This window comes from Argiope bruennichi, chromosome 1 (genome assembly GCF_947563725.1).
Source record: "Argiope bruennichi chromosome 1, qqArgBrue1.1, whole genome shotgun sequence".
NCBI lineage: Eukaryota > Metazoa > Arthropoda > Arachnida > Araneae > Araneidae > Argiope > Argiope bruennichi.
The window spans coordinates 77,097,066-77,123,848 of record NC_079151.1 but is presented as its reverse complement, the minus strand read 5'-3'; the positions used below and the strand labels follow the sequence as shown (position 1 = coordinate 77,123,848).

Below are 26,783 nucleotides of genomic sequence, written 5' to 3'. Positions count from 1 at the left end.
GCTATTTTAGGTTCTAGTCAATTTTCTTGTTATATATCTGTTATGAGGTTAAAAATTTAAATACTCCGTAAAGTTCGGTTCTTCATTACTGAATTAGTGAAGCAGAGGGGAGGGGGCAAAGAAGTTTTTGCTTCGGGCCGCAATAAAGCTAAGTCGGGCCCTGATTGCAACTGCGATTTTATAAAACTAATTCTTCAAATTTTGTTGAAAGTTCAAATAAACGTTAATTGTTCGCAGCAGTATTCATTTTTAATCAGGAAAATTCTCATTAATTTTGTTTTTAAACAATTATCATTTCATTAGAAGGTAAATTTATAAATTCATTCAACTTAAAAAATTTGACCAAATATCAATTTTTTAAAAGAAAATTTTAAAATAACTAATTCGTCATCTTTACATCAATCTCAAAAATTCAGCCTTCGAAATTTTTTCTGAATCTCGAAGAAATTGTTCTTCGCTTGTTCGAATTCAGCCAACTTGTATGATCATTTGCCATTAGATTCTCCCTGAATTAGTGATTGATTGCTTGAATTGGGATATTTTGGCACACTTGGAGGTTTTGGCAACACTGAATTAGTGAAACATCAAAACATAACTATATTACCTTTGTTTGTCAATAAGACCAAAATTCATTTATGCTCTCAGATTCAGGTTGTAATCGATGCACGCAAAATAAAATTTTCAGTTTATCTTTAATGTATGTGTATGGCAATACCATCCAGCATTTTATCGGCAAAAATAAAATAAATTGGGGAAGTGATTATTAGAGTATTGCGCAAGCGCATTTTCAGTTGAGTCATCGTTAATCTATTGAGATTTATATTTTGTTGAATTTATTTGAATTCTTACTCAATAGAAAATATATTACAGAATCAAAAGTTACACTTAATTGCATCAATAAAATGTTAAAAGAAAAATAAATGATTGAATATCAAGTAAAAGAAAAATTGATTAGATTACGCATGCGCAGACGTCCAATACTGACTTTTCAAAAGTGTTGGTACATGTATTTGTAATCCCTATTGTAAATTGTGATTCGGTCTACGCCATTTTGTCCTTTAGTTGTCTATTTCTTTGTAATATTATTATGGCTGATGTTGAACAGAACATTTCTAAGAAAAAAATTGGTGATTTACGTGTTATAGATTTGAGATCTGAGCTTGAGAAAAGAGGATTGGATAAGAATGGAGTCAAAACTGCGCTAGTTGAAAGACTCACAAAAGTAAGTGATTATTTCTAAAACATACGTATATAAATACTGAATATTGTGACACATGAATATGATTTATATTATGCATTTCAGCTGATATTCTTTTATAGGATTATTATCATCTTAAATGTTATGTTAAATTTTATAATTTTTTATGCTAATCTAAATTTGTAATCCAATGAAAAAAAAAGCATTGCTTAGCATTGCAATTTATTCTGTTTCAATGTATATTATAAAATGATATTCAGTTGCAACTTATATAAATGTTGTGTTATTCTTTGCAGTTTATATGCTGAAAATACCCCCGAATCTTTTACACTTGCATTTTGATGTCTGTATTGGTTAATTTGTTTGTATGAAGTTTACTCCGTTGTATTCACTAGTTTTGATTTTTATACTAGGCAATACAAGACGAAGGTTTGGATCCTGGGGAATATTTATTTGATGTAGCTGCTGAAAAAACACCTACTAAACCAGTGAAGCGCTCAAGCAGTAAGCATATTTTTACAATATGGATTTTTATGATTTCGTTTTACTTAAGAAATAATTAGTTCCCTAATTGGGACTTCTCTGGGTAAAATCGAAATTTGTTTTTTAAATAATTTGAATCGCAAGGGTTGTATATGAATGAAATTTTTATTTGTATTTTTATTCTTTTGTTTTAATAAGCATATGAAGATAAATTAACCTTATCTAAGATTGACCAAACAAGCGCGTTTCTAAACAATGAGTTAACTGTTGATGTACTGCAGTATTTTTAATAAATTTTTTTCATTTAAAATAAGCAATTAAAAATTTCTTATATAATTGCTTATTGCTAACTAATGTTACTTTTAAAATTAATGACATTGGAGGAATTGCCTCATTTTCCTTAAATATGCTGTATAGTTTTTTTAGATATTTCATGCATAAACTAGATTGCACATCATTTTTAATTCTTTTTGTGGTACTTCTATTAAATTGATTTTTCAGTCAAGGATTTTTTGGATGTAGTATATAGTTATATAGCTTATATCCTCATTTTTTTAAAAAGTTTCTTTTTTGCCTTTTCACCTTATTTAAATATTATTTTAGCTTAAATTCTAAATTTTATTAGATGAACTTTAATGTTATAAATTCTTAACTGTTGAAACATTCTGTATGATTCATTGATTATGTTACTAATAACTATGTAGTGTCAGAGCAATAACAGAACATTGGAAGACTGTAAACCCCTCTTATAGTAATAATTTTTCTACATGTGTTTTTTAAAATAACCTTCCTTAATGTGTATTTTTTGTAAATTTTTAGGAAATAATGTTTATTTTTTTATGTGTTAAATGTTTTTTTTTTCCACCTATAGATAAAAGCAGTGTAATAAACATGAATGTTTAAGACAATCTGTTTATGATGTTTATTATTCTGTTTAAATGAAAGGAATTTGTCACCGTATAAAGTATTAATATATTTTCATGATTCTATCATTTTTCATTACTTTAATTTTTATTAGTTGACATTAAAGATAATAAATGAATTTTTTAGGTAAAACTGTGAATATGAATTGTATTCATATTCAATTTTATGTATTTTTCCATCTTTTATGAAAATGCTTTTTCAAGTGGTGCGAGTAGTTTTGATTTTACTTCTTAATTTCTTATTTAAGTGATCTTTCCATTAACTCTTTCCAAAGTTCTTAGTAAAGCTTTTTGTTAAGAGTGACAAGATTTAAATCTAATTAATTTAATGTTTTAGGAAAAACCAAGGAAAGTGATTCAGAAGTTGTAGATGAAGAAGATGATGATGATAAGCAGGTAGGATTTTAATAAACCGAGTTCATTTTACTACTATATATTTATATAGAGTGTATTGGAAGGTCATTTACAAGTTTAACAATATTTGTGGTATACAAAAGCTGATTACTTTTGTTATAGAATGTGAAGTTGAACACACAAAGAGTATTTTTGTAAAGGGCTTATTGTTTAATCCTTCAGCACATGTACATTGTCATTTTGACTGCAAATTGTCAAGCACCTTCTTTTACTGGACTTCTTTTACTTTACACCTTCTTTTACTGGATAATTGTGTAAAATATGGTCTGAGTATATGAATATATTTTATGTAGGTATGTTCTATTTATGAAATAGAAATGATTTTTAATCAGGAAAAATAAAATTGAACTTGGCCCCTTTTTTTCCTTACCTTTTCTGGATTCATTTCTTTTCCTTTCTTTCCATTAATATAAAACTTATTATTTTTAAAGTAATGTAGGGTTTTTTTGAAGGGGGTGGGTGGGTATTAAAATATTGAAAGAATAAGAAAAAGTATTTTACATAAAGTTTGCTTTTGAATTAAGTAGAGTATACTTTTTTTGTGTGTATTTGTCAAATTGATATTTTTATTTTATTGGTAGTGTTTTTGTTCTGAAAAGGACTGTTATACCATTCTGGTTTTGATAATTGGAAAACTGTAGGGTTCCAACTCATAGCCAATATTACTGTGCTGCTTACAAAATATGTAAATGCATGCATACATCCATTCACAAATAATGCTAGTTGTTGTGTATGATTTTCTCAAATTAAATATGTGAATGCAGTATGCATGTGCATTCCAAAAGTCAATTGTTTTTTTTTTATCTTACTTTGCAGTGCTGCACATAATTTTTAGTGATGTTGCAATGGTTTTAGAACATGTAACTATGTGTTTGAAATGAAATATTTATCTTCATGTAATTTTAGTTTTATTTTATCAATGAATATTTGATTTTTTAAAAACTCTGTATTGCTGTGCAAAATAACCATCATAAATAAAGTGTTTTTTGGCACAGAATTAAATTCTGATATAGTGTTCTATGAAGTCAGTAGGGAAATTGGAGGAAGAAACAACTAAGTTGAACATGATCTTATCAATCTGAACTTTGAAGACAAAATTGACATGGACATTGCTGATGTACTTCATGTTGAATCCAGTGTGGGTGAAAATTCAGTTGATGGGATACAGTAAATACTAGATGAAGGTAAAGATAGAGGAGGCTGCTAGATTATTGCAATTTTCAAAGACGCATCAGGCCCAACTGCATACGCTAAGAGAAATATTATTCTCCCTTATCTAAGAAATGCAATTCAGCTTATAATTCATGTAAGCATGGTAAATACTATTAGAAGTTGTACTGAAATAGTGACACATAATTTTTGTTAAAAGTGGACCAAGCCAGCCATAATTGCAGTCTATCAATTCTTAGGCCTGGGAAGAATGTGGTAAAATGATTGGAGGAATGAGGTTTCAGCTTTTTCACGAAATTTATAGGAATCTTTCCGTTTGTATGATTTTGCAAAAGAAATGTGGAAAATCAGCATTTGGAGATGAACAAACATGTTCTGTCATCTAAAATATGAAATAAATTTATTGAAATGAATTAATGAAATGTTTCTCAAATGTGGTATCAAAACTAGAAATGAGTTTCTTCTGTGCTCTTATGTTTTTTTTTAAGTAAGGGAGGAATTTTTTTAAAGCTGATTTAACTAAAAAAAAAAAAAACTGCAATTTACCTCTATTGGAATTTTTTTCCCATGGTGAGATAGTAGAAGTTCTTTTTTGCTTGTTGGTAGCTGCAAAACTACAACATTATTGTCACTTTTTCAAGATGGCAAGGGTTTTCCTCTGGCAAAATTTCAACAGTTGTTAGGGTTAACTTGCCCATTGAGGCAAAAGTTAGCAAAATCCTCTGCAAATAAAATGTAAAAGTTTTACAAAGCTCCTTAGTCCTTGCCCTGCAATAGGTGCACAAGTTTCATTGCATTTGGATTAAATTGCAAAATCCTTTAAAGTTTTTCATGCAGTGGGACATGAAAATAGTTGGCATATTCATGCTACCATGCAATGACTGATTGCTAGTTTTAGTGACTGCAATAGTAACATTTCTAGTGCTAGCAAACAGGATCTGCTTTCTCTCTACCTAGAAGAAAGTTTCTACCTAATTGTTTCAAATTTCTGTAACATGGGTAAAGCATGTGGATACATTGGACCATTTTGTGTCTGCTACATATGATGGAATTCTTTTACAGCTGCAATGCCTTTCTGCTTGTCCTTGTGGAACTATTTTAGCAATAGTAATTTTTCTTGTAGCATTTTCATTATGTGCATGCACTAATTATTAGTTATTTCTCTACCTAATATTTGTGCAGAATCTGCCTTTTTATAATAGTTACATAGGCATGCGCTGTTATATAAATGTTTCGCATTTTTAATTTATGCAGATAAATATCAATTATGTTATAGCATTATCGGTTGGTGAATAAGTGTCTTTTAGAAAATCATATGCTGTTGATTTCTTTTTTATATAAAAATTTGGAATATAAAATCCAATTGAGCTGTAATGTTTTAACAATTTTTTGCTGCACACTGACTGTTTAGTTTTCTTTTATTTTTCTTTTCTTTTTTTTCTTTTTTTTTTGCATGTTTTTCCTTCACTTGTTGTTTCATTTTGATTTCCGCATTTTTGATTAGTTACATCTTTGCTGAAACAAATATCTCATAACGTTTTTCCATATTCATATAAAGATGTCTGATTGTCAAATATATCTGGTCGATTTCGTCTTCTCACACTTACGAGTCCATATTTAGACGGCAGAAGAAATGTAACTAGTGGCTTTTTTTTACAAGCTCTCCACTTGCGATATAAACAACTGTAATTGGTGCTGTACATGCAAACAAGAGACACTACTTGAGAAAATCATGTACTCACAATTTACAAGCTCAAACAAAAGAAGATACTATTATTCTATTCAGAATATAAATTAATAGAAATTGGGGGAAAAAAAAGACATCTGTTTTGTGTACTAATAATAAAGATGAATGTGTGTGTGTGTGTGGTGGTGCTTGACAGGCCAGAATGTTTAAAATACAATATGGAATTCTGCAAGTTTATACCTTAGTGATAGTGGGAATGTGCAAGTGCACTTTAGTTTTATATATATATATTAATAAAAATTAAGCTAAATCTTGACATTTTTTCATGATGACTTCCAAAAATATTATGCAAAAATTAATTTTACACCATTTAAAAATTTTTTTAAACCTCAAACTTATAAAACATTGTCTTTTTAATGATAATTTCTAACAATAGATTACATCGTTACCCAGAAATTCAATCTGTTTTCATTGTTTCTCAAATATTTAATAGTCTTAATTTTCTTCCATTATTGAAAGTCCAAGAAGTATTCTGTGTAGTTTATTAGAAAGATAAAACAGTGAAGTTGCTAGTTTACAAATATTTGAAGACGGATTAATTAGATATTTACATTTTTTTATAAGGCTTTCATGTCACAAAACTGATCTCCAATAGAAATGTTTATGTGCACAATAAACAGAACTTGGGTAATGCATTTAAAACAACACTATTTTAATGTCAAATATTTTGGTAGAATCATGGTCATGAAGTTGTAATTGAATGATGTATTTGAAATCAAATGCTCCAATATTTTCCATGAACCACCTGTTTGACAAAGGTGACTAATTTATAATAATAATAAAACCAAACATGGAATGGGTATTATTGACCACACAAAATGAAAGTATAGTAAATGATAGGAAAGCTAATTCTCATAGATAGCCTTAAGATATTGCATTTATTTGCTGTTAGTGAGTGTATATTGTATAAAAAAACTTTTAAAATAATTATATAACAAGAATATTTTTTTTTAACTTGGCTATAAAATGAGGAAATGGTAATGAAAGATATACCTAAAGTTATTCCAATCCACAATTAGACAAAAAAAAAAAAAAAAAAAAAAAACTGCCAAAATTGTATTTATGGGAAAGGGATAAAATAATATTTCTATCAACAAATGTTTGTGGAAAATGACGTGTATATAAAAATTGTGATGAATAAATCTTGTTTAATAATAATTCCTTTAATTAATGTGCCCTATTCTTCAAATGAGCTACTCTTTAAAAATGAGCTCTATCCTTTTGTATTGTAGTGTTTCTAGATTTGATTGGATGACATCAAAAATATGATTTTTTGTATTAAAAGCAAAAACATACATAGATAATGCAACATTATTCTAATGTGTTTTATTTTGTTTTAGGAGGAAGAGGATGAGAAAAAAGGTGAGTTTTTTTCAGTTGTAAATATTTTGTATTTCAAAAAATGTACTCTTAGCTCAACATACATTTAAAAAATTCTAAGTTAATACCTAAATTCATTCTTTCTTTCTTTTTACATAAAATTTCTTAGCTAATTCATGTGGTTTGTCCTTCCAATTTCGATATTTTTTTCCATGGGATGTTGTTGTCGGTAATTAATGACTCTCTATTTAATAACCCTACCATTGAATTTTAAAACTAGAAATAAACAAGGAAGACTCCAAAGATGTTGAAAAGGCAGAAGAGAAAACTACGACCGATTCAGAAGAACAGAAAAGTGTTCAGTTGAATGGAAGCGATTGCAAAGAAGATAGCAGTAAATGTGCATCAATTAACTCTCGTCTATCACCACCAAAGCCTGAAACTGCACCTGTTGTAGTTCCTCTTACTGTAGAAGATGTTATCAAATTAGATACTTCAATTAAGATAAAAGCAAGTGACAATGATTCATTGATTGTAAATCCTGATGATACTCAAAGTGACATGGATTCTTCAGTGAATGAGAGAGATTCCATCAATGAGGACCCAACTGCTGATGAGGGAGCTGAGAATTCCGAACATGCAGGATCTGAATCTGCAGAAAAGAATGATGTGTCTCAAGAAAATGATATTGAAATGAAGGATGCAGCTATAAAGGACTCAAATTCAACAGTTGACATTTCAAAAGACAATAATAAACCTTCTGGAAATGATAAACCAACCTTAGAACAAAGTGATGACGCTTCTTCAACCGTCACAACAAAGAGGTTCGTTTTTTAATTCAGAATACATTTTTACTTAAGTTTCAAGCTTCACATATAATGTTTAATTTCTGTAGCATCAATATTCAAGCAATTTTTTTCCATATTATAATCAAATGTCTTAGTTAAAGGATGTTTGGGAGAAGAGGTAACTCTTAAGCTGTAAAGATTGATCAGTGCAAGTAAAAGTTTAATACATGCTTTCGTGCTAGTTTTAATTTTATCATATTTCTAGTTTGTCGTTATCAGTATTTGAAATGGGGGTCAGCATTCAACAAATTTTATCTTCTGAGAATTTTATTGCCATAAGTAGGGAATAAAGCATAAAATTTAAATTAATATAATTTGTTGTTATTAGCTTTCATCTAAAAAAATTTTGGATAGTATATTTTGAATTTGCCTGTCTTTTTTCTTTGGTTCAGATTCTGCATTTCTTGATGAGGTTTTCAGTGGTTGAATTGCATAAATATTTTGGACTTGTTATATATATTATTGGAATTGGCCTGGAAAATTTTCAGAAATTATTTTCTGATGGTAGTTCTATTGATAAAATTGTAATTATATGTTGTAACTTTATGATGCTAACTCATAATTTACTTTAAATATGTGATAATTCTGTTGAAATGGTCGGAAGTAGAAAAGATTCTTTGTTCCTGTCTGTATTTGCTCCATAACTGTCTATACACTATTGTTGAAAAGAAAACAGCTTATATGACTATTTGTTCAAGTTGTATTTTAAAATACGTTGCTTTTTTTTTTTGGTTGCTTAATGTTCTGTTGTTTTTTAGTGCTATAACTGAAGAAAATTTGGTGTATTGTCAAATCATCTGTTATAAGCAATGTTTTATTCAATAAAGTGCATAAAAAGTGTGCATAATTTTAATTCGGGAATTCTATAAGCCTGGTTATAAGAGGGTATAGGCTTTTATATCAATTTTTTTTTAATTATCCAGTTTTAACTAGGTTTCTAATTCTTTTTTTAATTGCTTTTGCTTCTGTTATATTTCTTATGCATCGTTGGTGACAAAATCGCACTTTAATATTTAAAAAATTGTCATTTAGAATTTTTTTTCTAGATTTCCCAATACATAAGCTTTTTTTTTTAATTGAGAAAAGAATATATATTATTGACAGGAGTTTGAATTTAAAGGTCTTATATACATGAATTTAAGTTTGCAAGATTTGTTATTTTAACTTCGTAAAATTCCCCTGTGTTATATTACAAAAATTGTGAATAAATTACATACCAACACATCTTCAAATAGTATCACTTTTTTTTTTCTGCGACTGAAGTATTCTAAAAATTAATAATTGCTTTTATTTCAGATTATTGTTTTGTACTGTTATTAATTTAGAATACTGAATATTTTTAGTGCTAATTTTATTTTATTTATTTTTTCTCTTCACAGTTCTGAAAAAAGAACAAAATCAACTTCTGATAAAGGTTTGTATAAGTTATTTGTATAAAAATAACATAAGATAATCCTAAACATAATTTGCACTTTGCATATAATATATTTGAGTTAATCTCATAATAAATATAATTTAGAAATTTTTAATTTTAAGAAAGAAAGTCGTATTGATTTGATAGATACAGTTAAGTTTAATTCTTCGATTATGTTTTACATTCATATATAATATAATATAAATTTGAAAAGTTGACTGTACGAATTCAATGTCAAATACATAAAAAAATTCAACTAATTTATTCTATAAAAATTTTATAGATGAACATATTAAAAGAGTTACTGCAAGTAGTAAAAATTTATGGGTGAGTGGATTAGCTGAGAAGACTAGAGCCAAAGATCTAAAAGCTTTGTTTAGCAAATTTGGAAAGGTAAATTTTCTTTAAAACTTTTTTTTATGAATTTCTTTTAATAAATTATTTTTGCATGATGAGTTTTCATAGAATATTTTATATTCAACAAAATGTTTTTAGATTTCTATTTCATTAAAAAAAATTTTCGTCCTCTGAATTTTTAGGTATCAGGAGCAAAAATTGTCACAAATGCCAGGACTCCAGGATCACGATGTTATGGATTTATTACTATGGCTAGTAGTGAAGAAGCTCTCATTTGTGTTGACAAATTGAATCATACAGAATTACATGGCAAGATTATTACTGTTGAAAAAGTTAGTATTTAAAAAAAAATTAAAGTATTCAGGCTTTTTAAAATTATTATATTTTCATCATTATTATTATTATTAAACTTAAAAGCTGATAGCTTCATGCTCCTGCTTTCTTTTCAAATCTTGGGGTTTTCTTTAAATACTATCTAAGGAACAAGAACATTGAATTGTGATTATTTTATTTTAAAAAAAAATTAAATGCTTTTGAGTAAACTAATTATTTTCTGAATGAATATATGAACTGATTAAAGCAAAAGATTATATTTATAAAATGACCATAAAATTTGTTTGCTTTCTTTGAAACTTTAGACTCTTGCAATCATAGATTAGGCTTCCATTTTACAGATTCTTCTTAGTGCACAAAGATTTTCATTAAAATTGTTTGATATACTTCTATTCAAATCATAAATATTATTTTAGTATTAACTTGCAATTAATAAAACTTTCCCGATTTCGTAATTTTTATATGTATTATAGTATTTCTCTTTCTTAGTAGCATGCAAATTTTAAGTTACTCTGTGTATTGTAAAAGATTTTGTCTGCACTTAGAAAAAATGAAGGATTTAAAGACGACCAGGTTCTTAAAATGAATGCTAGATCTTTTGGAGATTATTTTTAATCCTTCTTTCCATAAGGAATTTGAGCTAGGAGCAGAAATTGATTGTAAAAAAAAAAATTATTACAGTTAATGAGTTTGAGTGGTTTATCCACTTTCATTTTGCATATTGGTGTAAATAATTAGATTACATGTTGTCATTTGTACAATCTTATTTAGACAACTCGAGAGCCTTCTGGAACAATTAAAAGAGCTGACTTTAAGGCAATTAAAACCAAAGGTAGTCAAAAGAAACCTACCGATTCTACTAATACTGAAAGTTCAAGTGGTAAGTAAATATATATATTGATACAAACTAACAAAACTGTAAAATTAGCTAACAATTTTTCATCCCTTCCAAGAAACTTAATAGATGCTTTTGGGGTTATGCACAAATGTTATGGCATTGGACCCAAATTCAAATTATATTAAGGTATTGATAATGACTTAATAAAGTCATTATAGCTATCTATGTATGTATTTTCTACATCTATTAAACCCTTGGATAGAATTCAGTTAAACACTCGCTAATAATTTTGTATAAGAAAGAATATTGCCAAATTTTCAAAATTGAAAAGTTAATTAAATATTCATTTAACTAGCAGTTTTGCCATTTTTCTGTAGTAGCTGTAAGGGAAATTATCGATAAGAAAATGTAATATTGTCTTAAAATGTAAGGTTTTATCTTTTGAATGATATCAATTTAGTTTCCATGCAATTTTTTCAATTTTTATTATTTGTTAAATTTAATCAATAATTCAATAGATGCTCACAAATTTAAAATAATAGAAATTTATAAACTTTTGCTTGGCACTGGTGAAATTTTGAACTGCACTTTTATTTGTTGATATTTCTATTTTATTTTTTAAATGTTTTTTAACTGCATTACATATTGATTTAAAAAGACTTCTTATTGATTGAAATAAAATTATAGATTATAGAAAGACTTTTTATACTGTATTTATATATACAGACAAATCTAATTGAATGACTGCTCTGCATAAAAATTACGAGTGATATTTTGCAGTACAAGTGGCGAGAAGACACTACAACATCACATGCTGGGTTGGCTTCTATGAGTGTGTTGAGCACGTGTTTCAAGTTTATTTGTAGTCCCTTATACTTACATACAAAAACATTATCAAATGCGACTCTGAAAGGGGTTTTAACAAGTTTTTAAAGGGCCTTTTGAGGAGATTTTGTCTGGTTAAGGTTTTGGGGCTAGAGCTTGACAGCAAAGATATTAATGAGCTGGTATGAGAACACAGCCAGAATGGATCTATTTTCTGTGTTACAGCGAATAATATACTGTGTAGAGCATTTTTTCCAAGGAGATTTGATCAGGAGAAAAGAAAATTCTAAATTCAACAGAGCAACAGCCTTCCAGTGAAATAAGAAAGATACTGAAATATGGAAAATTATTGCATTTTATGCTGAGAAGCAATGACACTGATAAGGTAGTAGTTACGTGTGCTGTAGATTTATTTAATGATTGATAATGCTGTGTCTCTTTCTCCCTAGATTTTGAAGCAAAAACACAGGTTTTTTTTGGACAATTTTCTTGTAAAAAAGGCATGCATTATGAAATTATTATAAATTTGTTTGAGCTTGATTATTAGGAAATGTTTTTAACAATTCTAACTTTTTCACATATAAATTATTGGGGAAAAAAGCATTTATTAATGGATTTATTTGGGTTTTGTTGAGTTCTGGTATTTAATAGCTTCTTACTTTCTCACATATGATGCATAATTGCAGTTTTGCTTGCCAATATTGTAATATAAATTGAATTATTATGAAATTTTTTGTAGCAATTTCAGTTAACAGTTATTTAAAAAAAAACAAGAAAATTGCATCTTGAGCAATACTGGGTATTTCAACTAGTTCTCAAATTATATTTGAAGTGTGCAATGTTTTAATTAATAAGCAACATTTTTACATTATATATATATACACAAAAGTAATAAAATCAAGTTAATAGGAAAATCAAATAAACCAAATAAAAAAAAAGAATCCGGCCGGTTTTCAAAATATTTCTTACTTTAGATTTTAGATATATATATATATATATAAAGATTATTTGCTTTGGATCTTCTGAAATATAAATTTGGAAAAAAAATATTATTGCAGTAGAATGTTTTATAAGCTTTATTCAAATAAAAAAAATGAGTAATTTTTAAATTGTTTAAATTATTCTATACTTCTGGTATATATTATCGATTCTGTTTTATTCCAAGTTTATTTAACTGTAGTATACATTAATGATAATATTTTTTTATGATAACATTTCTTAATGCTGAAGTTAGAAGAAAATTTTTAAGCTAGCATTACAGCTTGAAATTTGGCATTAAGTTATAGGTTCTTAAAAATGGAAGAACTTATTGTAATTTTATTTATTAGTTTGTTTTTTTAGACAATAATGCGCACTCACAAATGAAGATTTTTTTGTAATAATTCTTTTATTAATAACATTGATCATTGAAAAACATTTATTTAGTTGATGGATGCTTTTATCTCTCCTATTAATTTTCATTCCTTTTCTGTTAAAAAAAAATGGTATCCTTATATATATTTAAAATGTTTGTAATAATTTTTTGTGATTATTTGAAGCTATATTAATGGTGTAAGAAGTAACAATATTTATTTAGAGCTGGTATATCAATATTTATTTCTTTAGGCAATAAATAGTGATATTATGTTAAAATATTGTTCTCTGTGTGTTTTTAACTGCCTATTATTTTAAAGACAAAACTGATTTAATTGGAAAAACTGATGAAAAAGAAGAATCTAAATCTGGTGATCGATCAAAATTTGAAAAGTCAAAATCTTCAGACAAAGCGAAATCTTCAGATAAAAATAAATCAACTGAAAAAACTTCTGATAGAGAAAGTGAAAGTGAAAAGACTAAAGATGGTGATGGTAAGTATTTTATATTTCTACTTAAAAAAAATACTAATTGCAAAAATATATTTGATTATAAATAAAAAATTAAGATTTGTAATGGGTAAATGGCAGAATAGATACGAGAACGAATTTCTTCTGTTGTATCTTGTTGTTTCTTATGGCACTTGCCATGGACAAGTCTGCTGTTCGAAGACAGCCGATTTAAGCTTGAGGGGGAGCGCCTCTTGTTTCTACAGTAGCGCCATCTAGGGCCAAGAGGACGACTTAGCTACACACACGTCACAACCCTTTTTACGGGGCGGACTTCATTCACGCATTTCATTCACTCATCCACAGATCGTAATTTAGACCTGAATCAGAGAACGATCATCCCTGATCCAGTACCCCCAGTGGTATTACTCTCGACATGGAGGGCTTTGTGACCACGACAGATTTAACTCGCGTCGGCCACCAAGCACGCGGGGAATCTTCGGCCGGCAGGGTTTGAACACGCAACCTAAGGGACACGAATCCGACGCTCTACCAACCTGGCTATCCCGGCCTCTGTTGTATCTAAACTTCACAAATAATGTGCCTTATTTTCAAATGGGAGCAATTTGGAAATTCATTATATTATTCCTTTAAATCCAATTCCTATTTCTTCTATTTGCAGAAATACAAATGACCCTATCTCTGCCAAGAGAATAGGCTCATTCCTTGCATATTTTAAATTTTGTCTGTTATTGAGAAATATTTGGTCGCTAATAAAAGAAGCAATTAATATAATGGAATTAATTTGCCAGCATAACCTTTTCCTATGCATGCTATATGGCTTATGTTATTTCAAGCTTTATTATGGTATCACTTCAGGATCCCTTCCCTACATTAAGATTACATGTTCTAAAATTGGGCTGTCGTGCTTCTTGTGCATCTCGCTATATCATGAGTTATTATCATTTCCCATCCCTACTCCACATATATTCAAGTTCCTGTTCTCCATTTAACATAATAGCAATTAAGCTGTTTGCCAAAACTATCCAGATGCTTTTTTAATTCTGAAACTAATTATTCTACTATGAAACTATAAACACTTGTCACTGTAGAAATATGTAGTATGTAATTTTAAGAATGTAAAGCATCATTATATTCATATTCACATCTAATAAAACTCAATTTTTTTCAAATGACAATGCTGAAGACAAAAACATATTCAAAATTTCTAATGTAACTTGAATACAAATAACATTTTGTGAAGAGCTAAAAAAAATTTATTTTTTACTTTCAAGATTCAATAAACTTTTGACAATAGTTCTTATCTTAAAACAAGGAATAAAAAAAGACAAATTGCCTTTTTAAAAACGTAATTCTTTATTTCAGTTTTATTTTTTAAATTAAAAAAAAATGTATGCCAAAGTAGCTCACCTAAAACATTGCTATTTCAAATTTTATCTGCTTCTACCAAATAATTTTTTTAATATGCAGCAATATTCTTTCAAAACAGTACAGTTTTGGCTTTCAACAATTTTGCAATTTTTGGACATCTCAACTCAACTTTGCAAATAAGTACTTGGGAATTAAAAAAAATGTTGAAATAGAATGGGAAGTTAAGAAATGTATTTCTTTTTAAAAGAAATATAAGGGTAGGTATGGGAAATTGATATATGCAACGCATATTGAAACGTATGTAAACCGATTACAGTTGTAGAAATGATTTTTCAAGTTTTGATTAATTAAAAAGAAAATCGGAGGTGAAATTTTATGCAATGTGAATTTATATAATTTTTAATGTATACATATGATGGATAAAATCAACTTTTGATGAGATAATGAAGTATCACTAGATTTTTGACTAATTTCTAAATTATTTTTCATATATTAATAATAAATGTCTGTTAATTTATTTTGAATAGCAAAAATATTTATTTTAATTAATATTCTTTGGAAATATATATATCCTTCAATAATTTGTTGATTCTATTTTATATGTAATATATTGGTAAGAAGTGCTACTGATGTGTGGGTAACCAATGCAGATGGTTAATAATAATGAATATATTTAAACTAATTAAATTTTTCAAAGATTACAGGAAGAAAAGTGTTTTAATCTGTTTAATTTTTTTGAAATAGTTTTTTTAAACTCTTATTTAGAGAATGCTTTTGATATCTTACGTTTGTTTTTTCTCTAACTTTTGGTTTTGATACTTTATGTTTCATTACATAGTTTTTGTAAGCTAACTAAAGTTTAAGTGAATGATCAATTATATCTGAAGACAAATTAAAAAAGATTTTGCCTCCTTGGATTTAAAGTGAATTACATTTCCTTGAACTTAGATTTTTTTTTTATATATATATTATTACTTGTCATTCTGTAACATTTATTGAACTTTTTTTAAAATTAGTTTTATAGTACATTAGTCACTATTTTTTTCACTGAATTATTCATTTAATGTAAACTCACTGTTTCAGGGAGTGAAGAGAAAAAGGATAAAAAACGAACAAAAGATGATGATAGGCACAGTCGTGATAAATCTCGAGACAGGAAAAGGTCACGAGATAGAAGATCTAGTAGAACTCGAAGCAGGAGTCGTGGAAGAATTGGTTTCAGAGGTGGTTTCTTTAGAAGAGGTTATACCCGAGGGTTTGGTGCAAGAAGACCATACATATCTGGAAGAAGTTTTGTGAGTATACTTTAGAGAAACTTAACATGATGATGAGGGGGAAAATCCAATTTTCAACTATATTTTTATCGCAAAATGTATTCTAACATTTTTTATTTAAATTTTTTAATTATTTATTGGATTATTTATGAATATATTAAAACCAGTATCTTAAGTAGAACTTGTAGTAGTGAACTTAATGTTTTTGTAGTTCTTGTGCATCTGACTGACTTTATTATTTATTTTTTACATATGAGCTAACTTCTTGGGTATACTCTGTTTCACCCTAACTTGGCAGTAGTGTATATTCTAGGCTAGCCGAATCGCAGTCGTCGTCAGGGGAACTGGGTTACTTTAAAGTACAAAGTTACTAGAAATGCAGATCGTTGGCGAAACTTTATCTCGCAAATTTTTCACCAAATAGAAAATATTTATTTACTTTATTATATTATCACTTTTTTCGGAGAATTAATTGTTTCCTTATTTTCATTATTTTTTCAATATTATTGATACATTATTTTAATAAATCATTAATGTTATTTCATTTCGTTTCATCGTTTCTAAAAAGAAAACCCTAAATCTTTCAATATTCTGTAAAGCGTAGTTCGGCTAATGTTTTTCGAAAAGATATCTGTATCATCGTTCACATCTTTTAAAACTTTATCTAATGTTGGGATCTCATTTCTACGAAAAAATGCATGGATTTTTCGTCAAATATGGGATAATGTAAAATCATCATATTTTACAAGACCTGAATGTTTACCTACTAAGCCAAGTCGCTTCTTTCCAGGGGCACTTCAAGGACTGGATGCCTTTATTTTTTTTTTTTCAAAAAGAAAACTGCTCATTGCGAAACAACTGTAAGGTGCGAAACTTTATCGGCGATTTGATTGATGGAATCTTGAGGGTTTTCTCGGAGCCGAGAATAAACATTTTAATATGTTTCTGCATGCTTCACTTTTTGTTGGTTTCACTCGTCTTGAAGGTGTGCACAGCTTAGTCGGTGATAACACTTTCTATTTTTCAGATATTTTAGAAGTGAATAAAAATGACGAATCGAATAAATATTCAACAATCAAAACTAATAACTACTAATGTGATTAATAGTATCAAAAATATCAGCTGGTAAAAAAGCGAGAATAAAGAAGTACGAAAGATGATAACGGTTGCGAACTGAATGAAGCTGAGTTGGCGGAGACGTAAAAGAAAAGCGCGCCAAATATTTGACCTTGAAGACCGGTTCCAGCCAAAGTGGAATTCATTATGTCAATCTTTTAGTTTCATTCGTTCGCTTTATTTACAAAATACTTAACAGCTAAGCACTTCTAACTTGAGAATAATTTTAAATACATACTGATCAAAAAAGGATTTCAGTAATTTATATTATTTGATAAATTTCCGCGCATTTTAACTATTTTAAAGTCGGAATTCGTGGGGAACTCTTTCCCAACGCGGAGCGTCACATTTTCTACCTTTTACAATACTGCCAAGTTAGGGTGAAACAGAGTATAATAATGTTGATATAGTAGATCAAAATTCACTTTGAATTTTTTTTTCTTTACATAAATTTAATTTATATAAACATTTCAACTATGATCCATGCTCAATTTTCAAATAAAAGTTTCTGGTTGTGTATGTACTTCTAAGTGACATTTGATGCAATTCTTTTTTGTTTTTCCATTTTAATATATCAGGCAATCCTACCCAATTGGCAGATAGTAATTTTTTTAATTAAGTATAAATGAAGAATTATTAAACAAATTTTTGAATTGAAATATTTTATTTTAATTAATTTTTTAATATATAATTTTATTTCTAATTTGATTTAATACCTTATTGATTAACAGGTTTCCCTGTATTATCTCTCCCAATGTAATTGCAACTGATATTCTTGAAGTATGATTTTTTGATATTTAGTTATCTAATATCAGATAAGTTCATTTGTAGATTTGCTCTATAAATTGTGACTTAAATTTAAAAATTCTGTTATAAATTTTATAGATACAGTGAAATCTAAATAACTTTCTGTTTGTTAAAATTAAAAAAAAAAAAAATCTGCAGTGATTGACACTGAATTAGCCTGATTTTTTTATGTGTGTTATCTTTGAAATAAAAGATTTTTTAAACTATGGGGGGGGGAGAGAAAATCCTTTACTGCGCTATTTTTTTCTCCCCTTAAATTAATCACTAATTAAACTTAAGAAATAATATAGGCATATACAACCAAACCTCAAAAGATGTTGGTCAAATTTCAATGCTTTCAATTAATTATGAATAAAGTTATGTGTTACGATCAAATTATTTGAAATTTGCATTGCTAATGATATATAATTGTTTAGATTGATCGATTTCGAGAACATGATAGGCACAGAGATCGTGATTTGGATCGAAGGAGGTTTTCAGAGCTTGAAAGGCAAAGAGAAATTGAAAGAAAAAATAGAGAAGAGTCTATTCGGCTTGAAAGAGAAAGGGAAAGACTAAGGTAAGATTGCGGTGGCTTTTTCAAACAATTATCTACTTTTTGTTCAAAATAATTTTCTGATTTTTGTTAATGAGCATTAAATTTTTTTATTGATTTTAATAGGATTGAAAGAGAAAAACTTGAAAGAGAAAGAGCTGAAGTCTTAAGATTAGAAAGAGAAAAGCAAAGATTTGAACGAGAAAGGTTAGAAAGAGAAAAGGCAGAACTAAGAAAAAGAACACAAATGACGTAAGCTTTTAATTATTGATTTGATCATTTAAAGGCATAATTTTAAATAAAAGCTGTAAAATATAGATTGGGACGTTTCATATTTTCTCATTTATCTGCATTTCTGTAAGACATTTCTTATGCATAATAAAAGATAGCATCAAATATTTTTAAATTGTAAAAAAGCTCATTGCAAAAAAGTTTGTTTCATAAAAACAGGGGTGTTTGTGCTCCGGGGAAACCCCGGAATTCCGGGGATTTTGAACTTTGATACCCGGAAATTCCGGAGATCGTCGTTCAAAAGGAAGTAGGAATAATAATGAATTATTTATTTTGTTCTGGGTAATTTTGTTTGCTTTGAAAGCAGAAAACGCAAGGTCAGTGTGTGTGGTGAAAACTTTTCCTTTCTTTCTGCAAAGGCAGTGATAATGCGTGAAAAGGGGAAAAAAACTTCTTTTTTGTTCTTTCCTTATTGCGAGTTATGACTCATTCCTCCGGTTCTTGGACATTCTCTTCTGGATTCTTTTCGGCAAGTAGGCGCGGCAGAAAAAAAAGGGAGAGACTTTGTTTGACCAGATGTGCGATCACGTGACTCTGGGTTCAAAGGTCTTATCTCTCCTGGCGTGGGGCCAATAAGTAGAGAAAGGGGATTTTTCGCCGTATTAGCTATTTGTCATTGATCGCTTCGCAACTTTTTTTTCTCCGCTGTGTAAAATTTTCGTTTCATTTATTGATGCACGTTTAAATTTTTCATTTCGTTTATTGAAATATTTTTTTATTTATGTACGCAAGAGAATTTCACTATGAAATTTCTCGATAAAAATTAGTGATATTATACAATTAGAAGAAGGTGTCCGAAATGCAAATGGTGCAAGAAAATAAATGTTGCTGGACAAGCATATTGTGTTTTTTGTAACTCACTGCTGAAGTATGGTGGGGGAAGGATTCAAGTCTTTCACAAATCATTCTAAAACTGTGACGCACATAAAATATTCAAAGTGCATTAGACATTCAATGACTTTAAGTAATTATGCTAATTCAAAAAATACTGATGACTTACTGGAGACTGATGCTCGGCCATTGGATATAGTGACAAGAAAAGCACGCCAAGAGGTATTAATAACTTTGTTTATCGCCAAGAATTCTCTCTTTCAATGTAGCTCCCAATTTAATTGAACTCTGCAAACAGTTGAGCCGTGATCAGACGGCACTAAACTCGTTGGAAATGTCCAGGACTACTGCATGTTATAAGATGAAATATGGGCTCGCAAAAACTATTAAAGAAAATATCATTAAAACTTTAAAGGAGACTCCATTTTCTCTAAATTTGGATGAAAGTACTAGCAATGCTCAAGAAAGTATACTGGCAATATTGGTGCAGTTTTATGATAACAATCAAAATGAAGTTGTAGTTCATCATTTTGCATCTCTAAAGATGGAATCTTGCAATTCAGAAGCTGTTTTTAAAGCAGTTGTTAATACTATTGAAGATAATAATATTCCATGGGCAAACTTAATTAGTGTATTAATGGACTCATGTAACACCATGCGTGGAAAAAAAAGGGTGTTGAAACCAGACTACAATCAAACAAAGCACCCCACTTATTAGATATTGATGGTCACACATGTCACACAGCTAATAACTGTGCAAAAAAATTTGCTTCATGTTTTGATAGATACTTAGAAGATTTGTTTGATGACATCTATTTTGATATGAAAAGCTGCAGTAAAAGAGAAAATTTTTTCAAAATCTGTGAATCCCTTGCCATTAAAAAACTTAAGCCCTTGAAGAGACCAGACCATAGGTGGGTGTACATTTTATGTGTTTTAGAAAGAATCAAAGATCTGTGGGATGCTCTTATTGCATTTTATTTTCACTACTTGGATAAAACTGATAAAGGGGATTATTTTTCTTATGTTGAAACTGTATACAATAAAAGAAATATTTCTGCAGCTGAGAAAAAAATTGTTGAAGGGGTGTATTCTTGCTTGCATTCCCAACAACTCGCAAAGGATACTTTAGCTCGGAAAAAAAGAATACTAAATGGGTTATTTGTTATGCAGAACAAAACTTTATTGCATATGGCATTATATTCAGCAGTATTACCAGAGTTCAACACATATATTAAATTATTTGAAACAAAAAAACCAATGCTTCATTTAATACATTTCAGTATTTATAAATTGATGGCAAAATTTTTCTCTTTTTTTTATGAAGCCAGAAAATATAGAGTGCACATCTTATAATGATTTATTAAAGGTTGATGTCACAAATCCAGAATTCCATCTACCTAGCAAAGTAATATTTACTGGTGCAGAAGCTTCCACTCGCCTGAAGAAATTATCAAAAAATCATCCAATAGCAAAAGAATTCCAAATTTCTCTGATGAAAGTTTATACTAATACAGCACAGCATATGAAACAGAAATTACCCTTTAAAAATCCATATCTAATTAGTTTTACAGCATTAGATCCAGAGCTAAGAGGTAAAACCAGTACAATATTAGTTTTTGAAAAATTATCATCTTTCATGTCCATATTTTTAGTGATAATGAAAAGTCAAAAGTAGAAGCTGAAATAAGGTTATACCAGAGTGATATTGATATCACCAAAGAAATGCTCTACATGTCTGATGAAAGTGGAAATCAAGTCAAGTGTACAATTGATAAATATTGGTCTAAAGTTTTTAATTTAAAAGATGATTTCACAAATGATTGTAAGTATCCTACATTGGCTAAATTGGTCAAAGCCTGCCTTAGCTGCTTCCATGGCCCATTAGTGGAAAGTGCATTCAACTTAATGCATACACTTGTCACTGACTATAGAACCTCTCTTAAGATTGATTCCCTAGATGCAGTGCAGACTATTAAATATGATTTAATGGCTTCTAAAGAAACCTCATGTGAAAAATATGGCTCAAAAAATCCAATGACTGATCCAATTCACAAAGATCTCTTACTGAATATGAACAGAAGTTGGAAAACATATCAAGAGGACTTAAAAACATGTATTTCAGATGAGTCACCTATAAAAGTCTCTGAAAAACCTTCTACATTAGCAGAAAAGCAAACTGCTTCTACCTCTGCATGTGCAGTTCTCGAGGAAATTTCTTCAACTGTAAATGAGGAAAATAAAAGTCAACCTTCCTGCAATTATGAAGTTCACCACAAAAGAAAGACAAGCCCACAAACATCAGAAAATAAAAAAAAGCAGCAGAAATTAGATAATTTTTTTTAAAGAATTAATTCAGGTAATTTAAAATATTTACATAAAATGTAGTAGTTTATATGTTTGAAAATTTATGGTTATTAATTTTGCAAAAAAAGTAATTCATTGAACTTTTATAATTAGGTCATTCAATACTTCATAATTGTAATTTTTCATTCCCCCCCCCCCTCTCGAAACTCCAAAATGTCGGTAGTAAGTCCGTAAAAGTTTCAGGGGATTTTTTGGGGTCCCACAAACACCCCTGTAAAAATTATGGACTAGGTGCAACTCTTTGTCATTACATTAATCTTTTTTACATATTATTTAAATTGTACTCAATGTAAAGTTCTGTTTCCATCAGATTGCTAGAATTGAATCAATACCTTAAATCACTTCCTATCAGGCCTGAAAAATGTGTTTTTTTTTAAATATATATTTTCTTAGAATTGATGAACTATTTGTTTTACTACATTGTCTTATTCTCATAAAATATAATTCTTCATCTCTCGCATAGTGTTTTTTTTTTCCCCGAAAGGTTTTTAATTTTGTTTTTCCAGTTACCAACTTTATTTTCTGGTCAAATTCTTGCAATTTAATACAGCAAACCATTGATTTTCTGCCGTGAAGTTAGTATACATGATATATCGTGCTTTTGTAGGCGTTTATTTTTTCATTCATTTCGAAATTAGATCTGATAGCCGAATTTTTTTAATTCCTTTCCCTCTCAGACTGATCTGATGTTTATAATTCTCAGAAAATGTATGGCACCATCGACCATAATTCAAGGGATTTATTTTTAAATACAGTTTATTCTGTCTTGTGTCTCCTTTTTTATTAAATAACAACATTAGCATTAAACTTTCTGAAACATTATATTTTGTAGAATGTGTGATGAAATAAAAAAAATGAAGATCAAATTATTAATTAACCTGTTATCAGAAGTATCAGTAAGTATAAGTAATTTTGAATATTTTAGAATTCCTTATTCATGTGGAAAATACATTTGTGTTATTTCTGAATTATTTTTTTAATTAGAGATGTGCGATTTAATATCTTTTTGTTTTCTGTGTTAAAAATTATGAAGTAGTTTTCCTATATTATGTTTATATAATTATTATATTCGTTTAGGTATTTTAAATTTAGGGAATATGGTTGAAACAATAGGATGTTGTTTTATCTCTTTGAACATGATTGAATTTTTAAAATATATTGCAAGAGCATAGAGATATATTACTCAACATTTTATACTTTTTATATTTCAATAGGCTTGAAGAAAGAAGAGGTATCAAAAGAGGTTTTGAAGGCCCTCGCAAAGAAGAACCATTTTGGGATGACAGAAAACGCCATGCAGGTCCACGCAGAGAATCATCCCTGGAACCACATCCGAGGTAAAAAGCATATAATTAGTGTGATTTGTTATGAATCACTATCTTAAACAATTTTCATGTTAAAACTGGCATGTATAATGCATGTTTAGTTATTTTTGTTGGAACTCTAAAATCCATTTACTTTCTTATATAGGAATTTTAATGCCCCCAATACACTTTTTTTTAATGTGATATGATGTGCATTATTCATTTACTTCCTACAATTCATAAATTCACACCACATCTAAGCATGTAATCTGTTTTAATTAAAACTAGGTAATGCAAGATTCTTAAGATTCAAATAGCCCCAGTATGTATAATAAATAATAATTAACAATTAGATGATACCAATAAAAGATAATGATAAAAGATAAAGATTTTTAAATAAAGATGATGATACCAATATGCATTTAAATCTATACTTCAAGTATCAAAACAAAATGTAAATAAAAATGACAGAAATCTTGAATATGTAAAATGAGTTTGAATGTTATTTTGATATAAAAACACATTACTGCCCATTGATGTGGAATATATTTATGAATATATAGTTGAATCTTAGCATCTTTGTACAAGACTGTTGATAAATTCAATCATTTTAAATCGTAAACGTAGTATCAATTTGACATGAAATATTTTCTTTTCGTTATTTTACCTTGTCGTGTGCTTTTTGTCTTCTCTGGAGGGACTTCACTGTATGGTGGTTAAGTCTCAACTTTAAAACTAATTTATGTAATCTGATTTTATTAAAAATTCAATGTGTATGTTCTTCTGGCATGCAGTACTTTTCATCTGGTCACATGTCAAAATCATGAGATCATTATTCCAAAATAGACCTTGCATTGCTTCTGAATGAAGTGTTGATATAACTAAACTAACACATCTTTTGAAAAAGTTTTCTTATATCTGAAGTTAAAAACTACTGTAGAATTAGACATTAAAGTTTTACATATTTATATGGAAAATTCTCTTCTGATTTGTGAATCACAATAAATAGATTTTTTTAAAAAAATGTTGGGGGGTGGAGGTAATCATAATCTTTCATCTTCTGGCTTAAAAATAATTTTTGAATAAATTTGTCTTATTGAGTACTTATTTTCTTCAGTTGCGTAGAAAATGAAGGGAAAAATATTTAGTAGTCAGAGGTTTAATAAAAAAAAAATTTTAATTACTCCCATTTTTTTTCTTCTAAAGTTTATTTGTGCCAAATTTTGTAGCTCTAGATCAAGCAATGTGTCCAACATATACAAGTACACATATTCTTTTATTATTAGTTTTATTTTCATTTGATAATTTATTAAAGTTTAAGAAGTTATCTTTTAGTGTGATATTTTAAAATTGATTACTATAAGAGCTCATTGAATGCATGGAACTCCCAACTTTTTTTTTTTTCGATGGGGGGGGGTTGGATCTTCTTAATTTTATAAATCATTACTGGGAACAGATGGTATAATGTTTCAGAGTAAATTAAAATGTGATAAATTTATCTTTTTGTAGAAATTAATAGTTAATAAATTGTACATTTACTATAAAATGGCATATTACATAAAACTGGCTTTTATTATTATTTGATGATCAAGTCTTTTGTGATCTCCCTTCTCACTTTGCATCTGTTGTTAAATGTGTAGCTGATTGGTAATGTTATTTATTTATCTCAAATATGGCTCCTCAATTAAATTGTTTAATCAGATTTTATTTCAGGAGACATTTAAATCATCTAAATTAATATTTTCTTTCAAGAAATCTTATTTTTTTAACGATTCTTCTTAAATTATTTGGGTATTTGAAAGAATTGCTCATCAGTATTGCATAATTGAGATTTTCTTTCAGGTAATTGTTGTCTTGTGTTTCATAATGATTTTTGTTTTTGAGTGTAGAATACGAATTAAATATTTTAATAATTTATATCTAATGTATATAAAAGTGTAAACATGTATGTTTCTTATGAATATCTTGATTCAGAATCTCTTGCTTAAATTTGCTAACGTTGTTTACATTTCTTTCATAGTTTTGTTGATTTTGGAAGAGATCGTGGTAGTTTTCCTGACAGGCGTGCTGAGAGGTTTGAACGATCTAAAGGTGGTGATATCTCTCCTACTTTTAACTCATCAGTTCGAAGAGATGTAAGGCATGAACCTGATGAACGACTTCCTTTTCATAGAGGTAGGAGTGGGCGTGAAATTCCTGAAAGAGGTCGTGAAGAGTGGAAAGGAAAGCCAAATCGAGATCGTAGTTTTGAACGATCTGCTCGTAACACTTTTAATGATAGGGGTCGAAATTTTGATAGGCCTCATCCTTGGGGAGAGGGAGCTCCTGAACGTGATCAAAATAAATTTGGCAATGGAGCAGAGATGGGCAATTCACAATGGGCTCCTGTAAATAAAACCCCTGAAAACTGGGGCCGAATGGATCAACCACAAGAGAGATGGGCTACTATGGAACACTCCCGTGGCCAACCTAATATGAATATTAATCATCCACCTAATATGGGACATCCTCCTAATCAAATGGGCATGTTTGGTGGTGGACCTGGAAATGAAATGATTAATCCAATTCCTGGACATTTTCCTGTTGATCGTTTCAATGCAAATTTGATGCGTCGATTTTGAAGCATTAAAATTAGCAGTATAAAAACTTGATGGACCTATTGAACTATTAAACAATTCATTGTTTTCATTTAAAATATGTACAGTGTGTATAGTTTTGATGTATCAGAACATATGGATGTATCATTTTGCTATTCAATCAATAATTGGTATCTCTTACTTAGTATATGTTACTTTTTAAATGTTGTCGTCTTTGTTTTGTGTCAAGAAAATTCATAAATGATTTTAATTTCATTGTTATTTTTTTGACAATAGTCATTTCACTATTTTGGAGATACATTTGTTATTTCATACTTTAACTGTTTTGTATTGCTTACTCAGCCATATCAATTTCATTCGATTTTGAAGCATTTGTTCTTACATTAATGTACACAATTAACAATAAAGATATTAACTTGATATTTGGGTGTGTTTTTCTTTTTTATTCTAATTACATATATAGTAACTGCTATTTAATATGATCACTTCTGTATTGAATATTTTGATAATGTTAACCAATTAATAACTATAACTGAATTGGGTAAAATCATCTATTGTATTTTATCACACTGCGGGAAAAGAATAAAAACATTTACG

General features: G+C 28.7%; 1 protein-coding gene across 1 annotated transcript; it reads left to right on the top strand.

Moving 5' to 3' along the window:
• The first annotated feature begins 991 nt into the window (after positions 1 to 991).
• LOC129967004 (SAFB-like transcription modulator) lies at positions 992 to 26,576 on the top strand. Its single transcript, XM_056081672.1, has 15 exons — positions 992 to 1,222; positions 1,612 to 1,702; positions 2,942 to 3,000; positions 7,276 to 7,297; positions 7,536 to 8,079; positions 9,483 to 9,517; positions 9,801 to 9,910; positions 10,057 to 10,206; positions 10,979 to 11,087; positions 13,544 to 13,717; positions 16,148 to 16,359; positions 18,678 to 18,820; positions 18,923 to 19,048; positions 23,500 to 23,622; positions 25,610 to 26,576. Exons 1-15 carry the CDS (start codon positions 1,088 to 1,090, stop codon positions 26,208 to 26,210), a joined length of 2,634 nt encoding a protein of 877 aa, XP_055937647.1. The 5' UTR covers positions 992 to 1,087; the 3' UTR covers positions 26,211 to 26,576.
• Positions 26,577 to 26,783: the final 207 nt, after the last annotated feature.

What these genes read in the sequence shown, in the direction of transcription:
- LOC129967004 (XM_056081672.1), top strand. Translation starts at nt 1,088, where the DNA reads ATGGCTGATGTTGAACAGAACATTTCTAAGAAAAAAATTGGTGATTTA. An exon ending in ACATATCTGGAAGAAGTTTT is followed by an intron (nt 16,360 to 18,677) that starts GTGAGTATACTT and finishes ATAATTGTTTAG; the next exon opens with ATTGATCGATTTCGAGAACA. An exon ending in TCCCTGGAACCACATCCGAG is followed by an intron (nt 23,623 to 25,609) that starts GTAAAAAGCATA and finishes TTTCTTTCATAG; the next exon opens with TTTTGTTGATTTTGGAAGAG.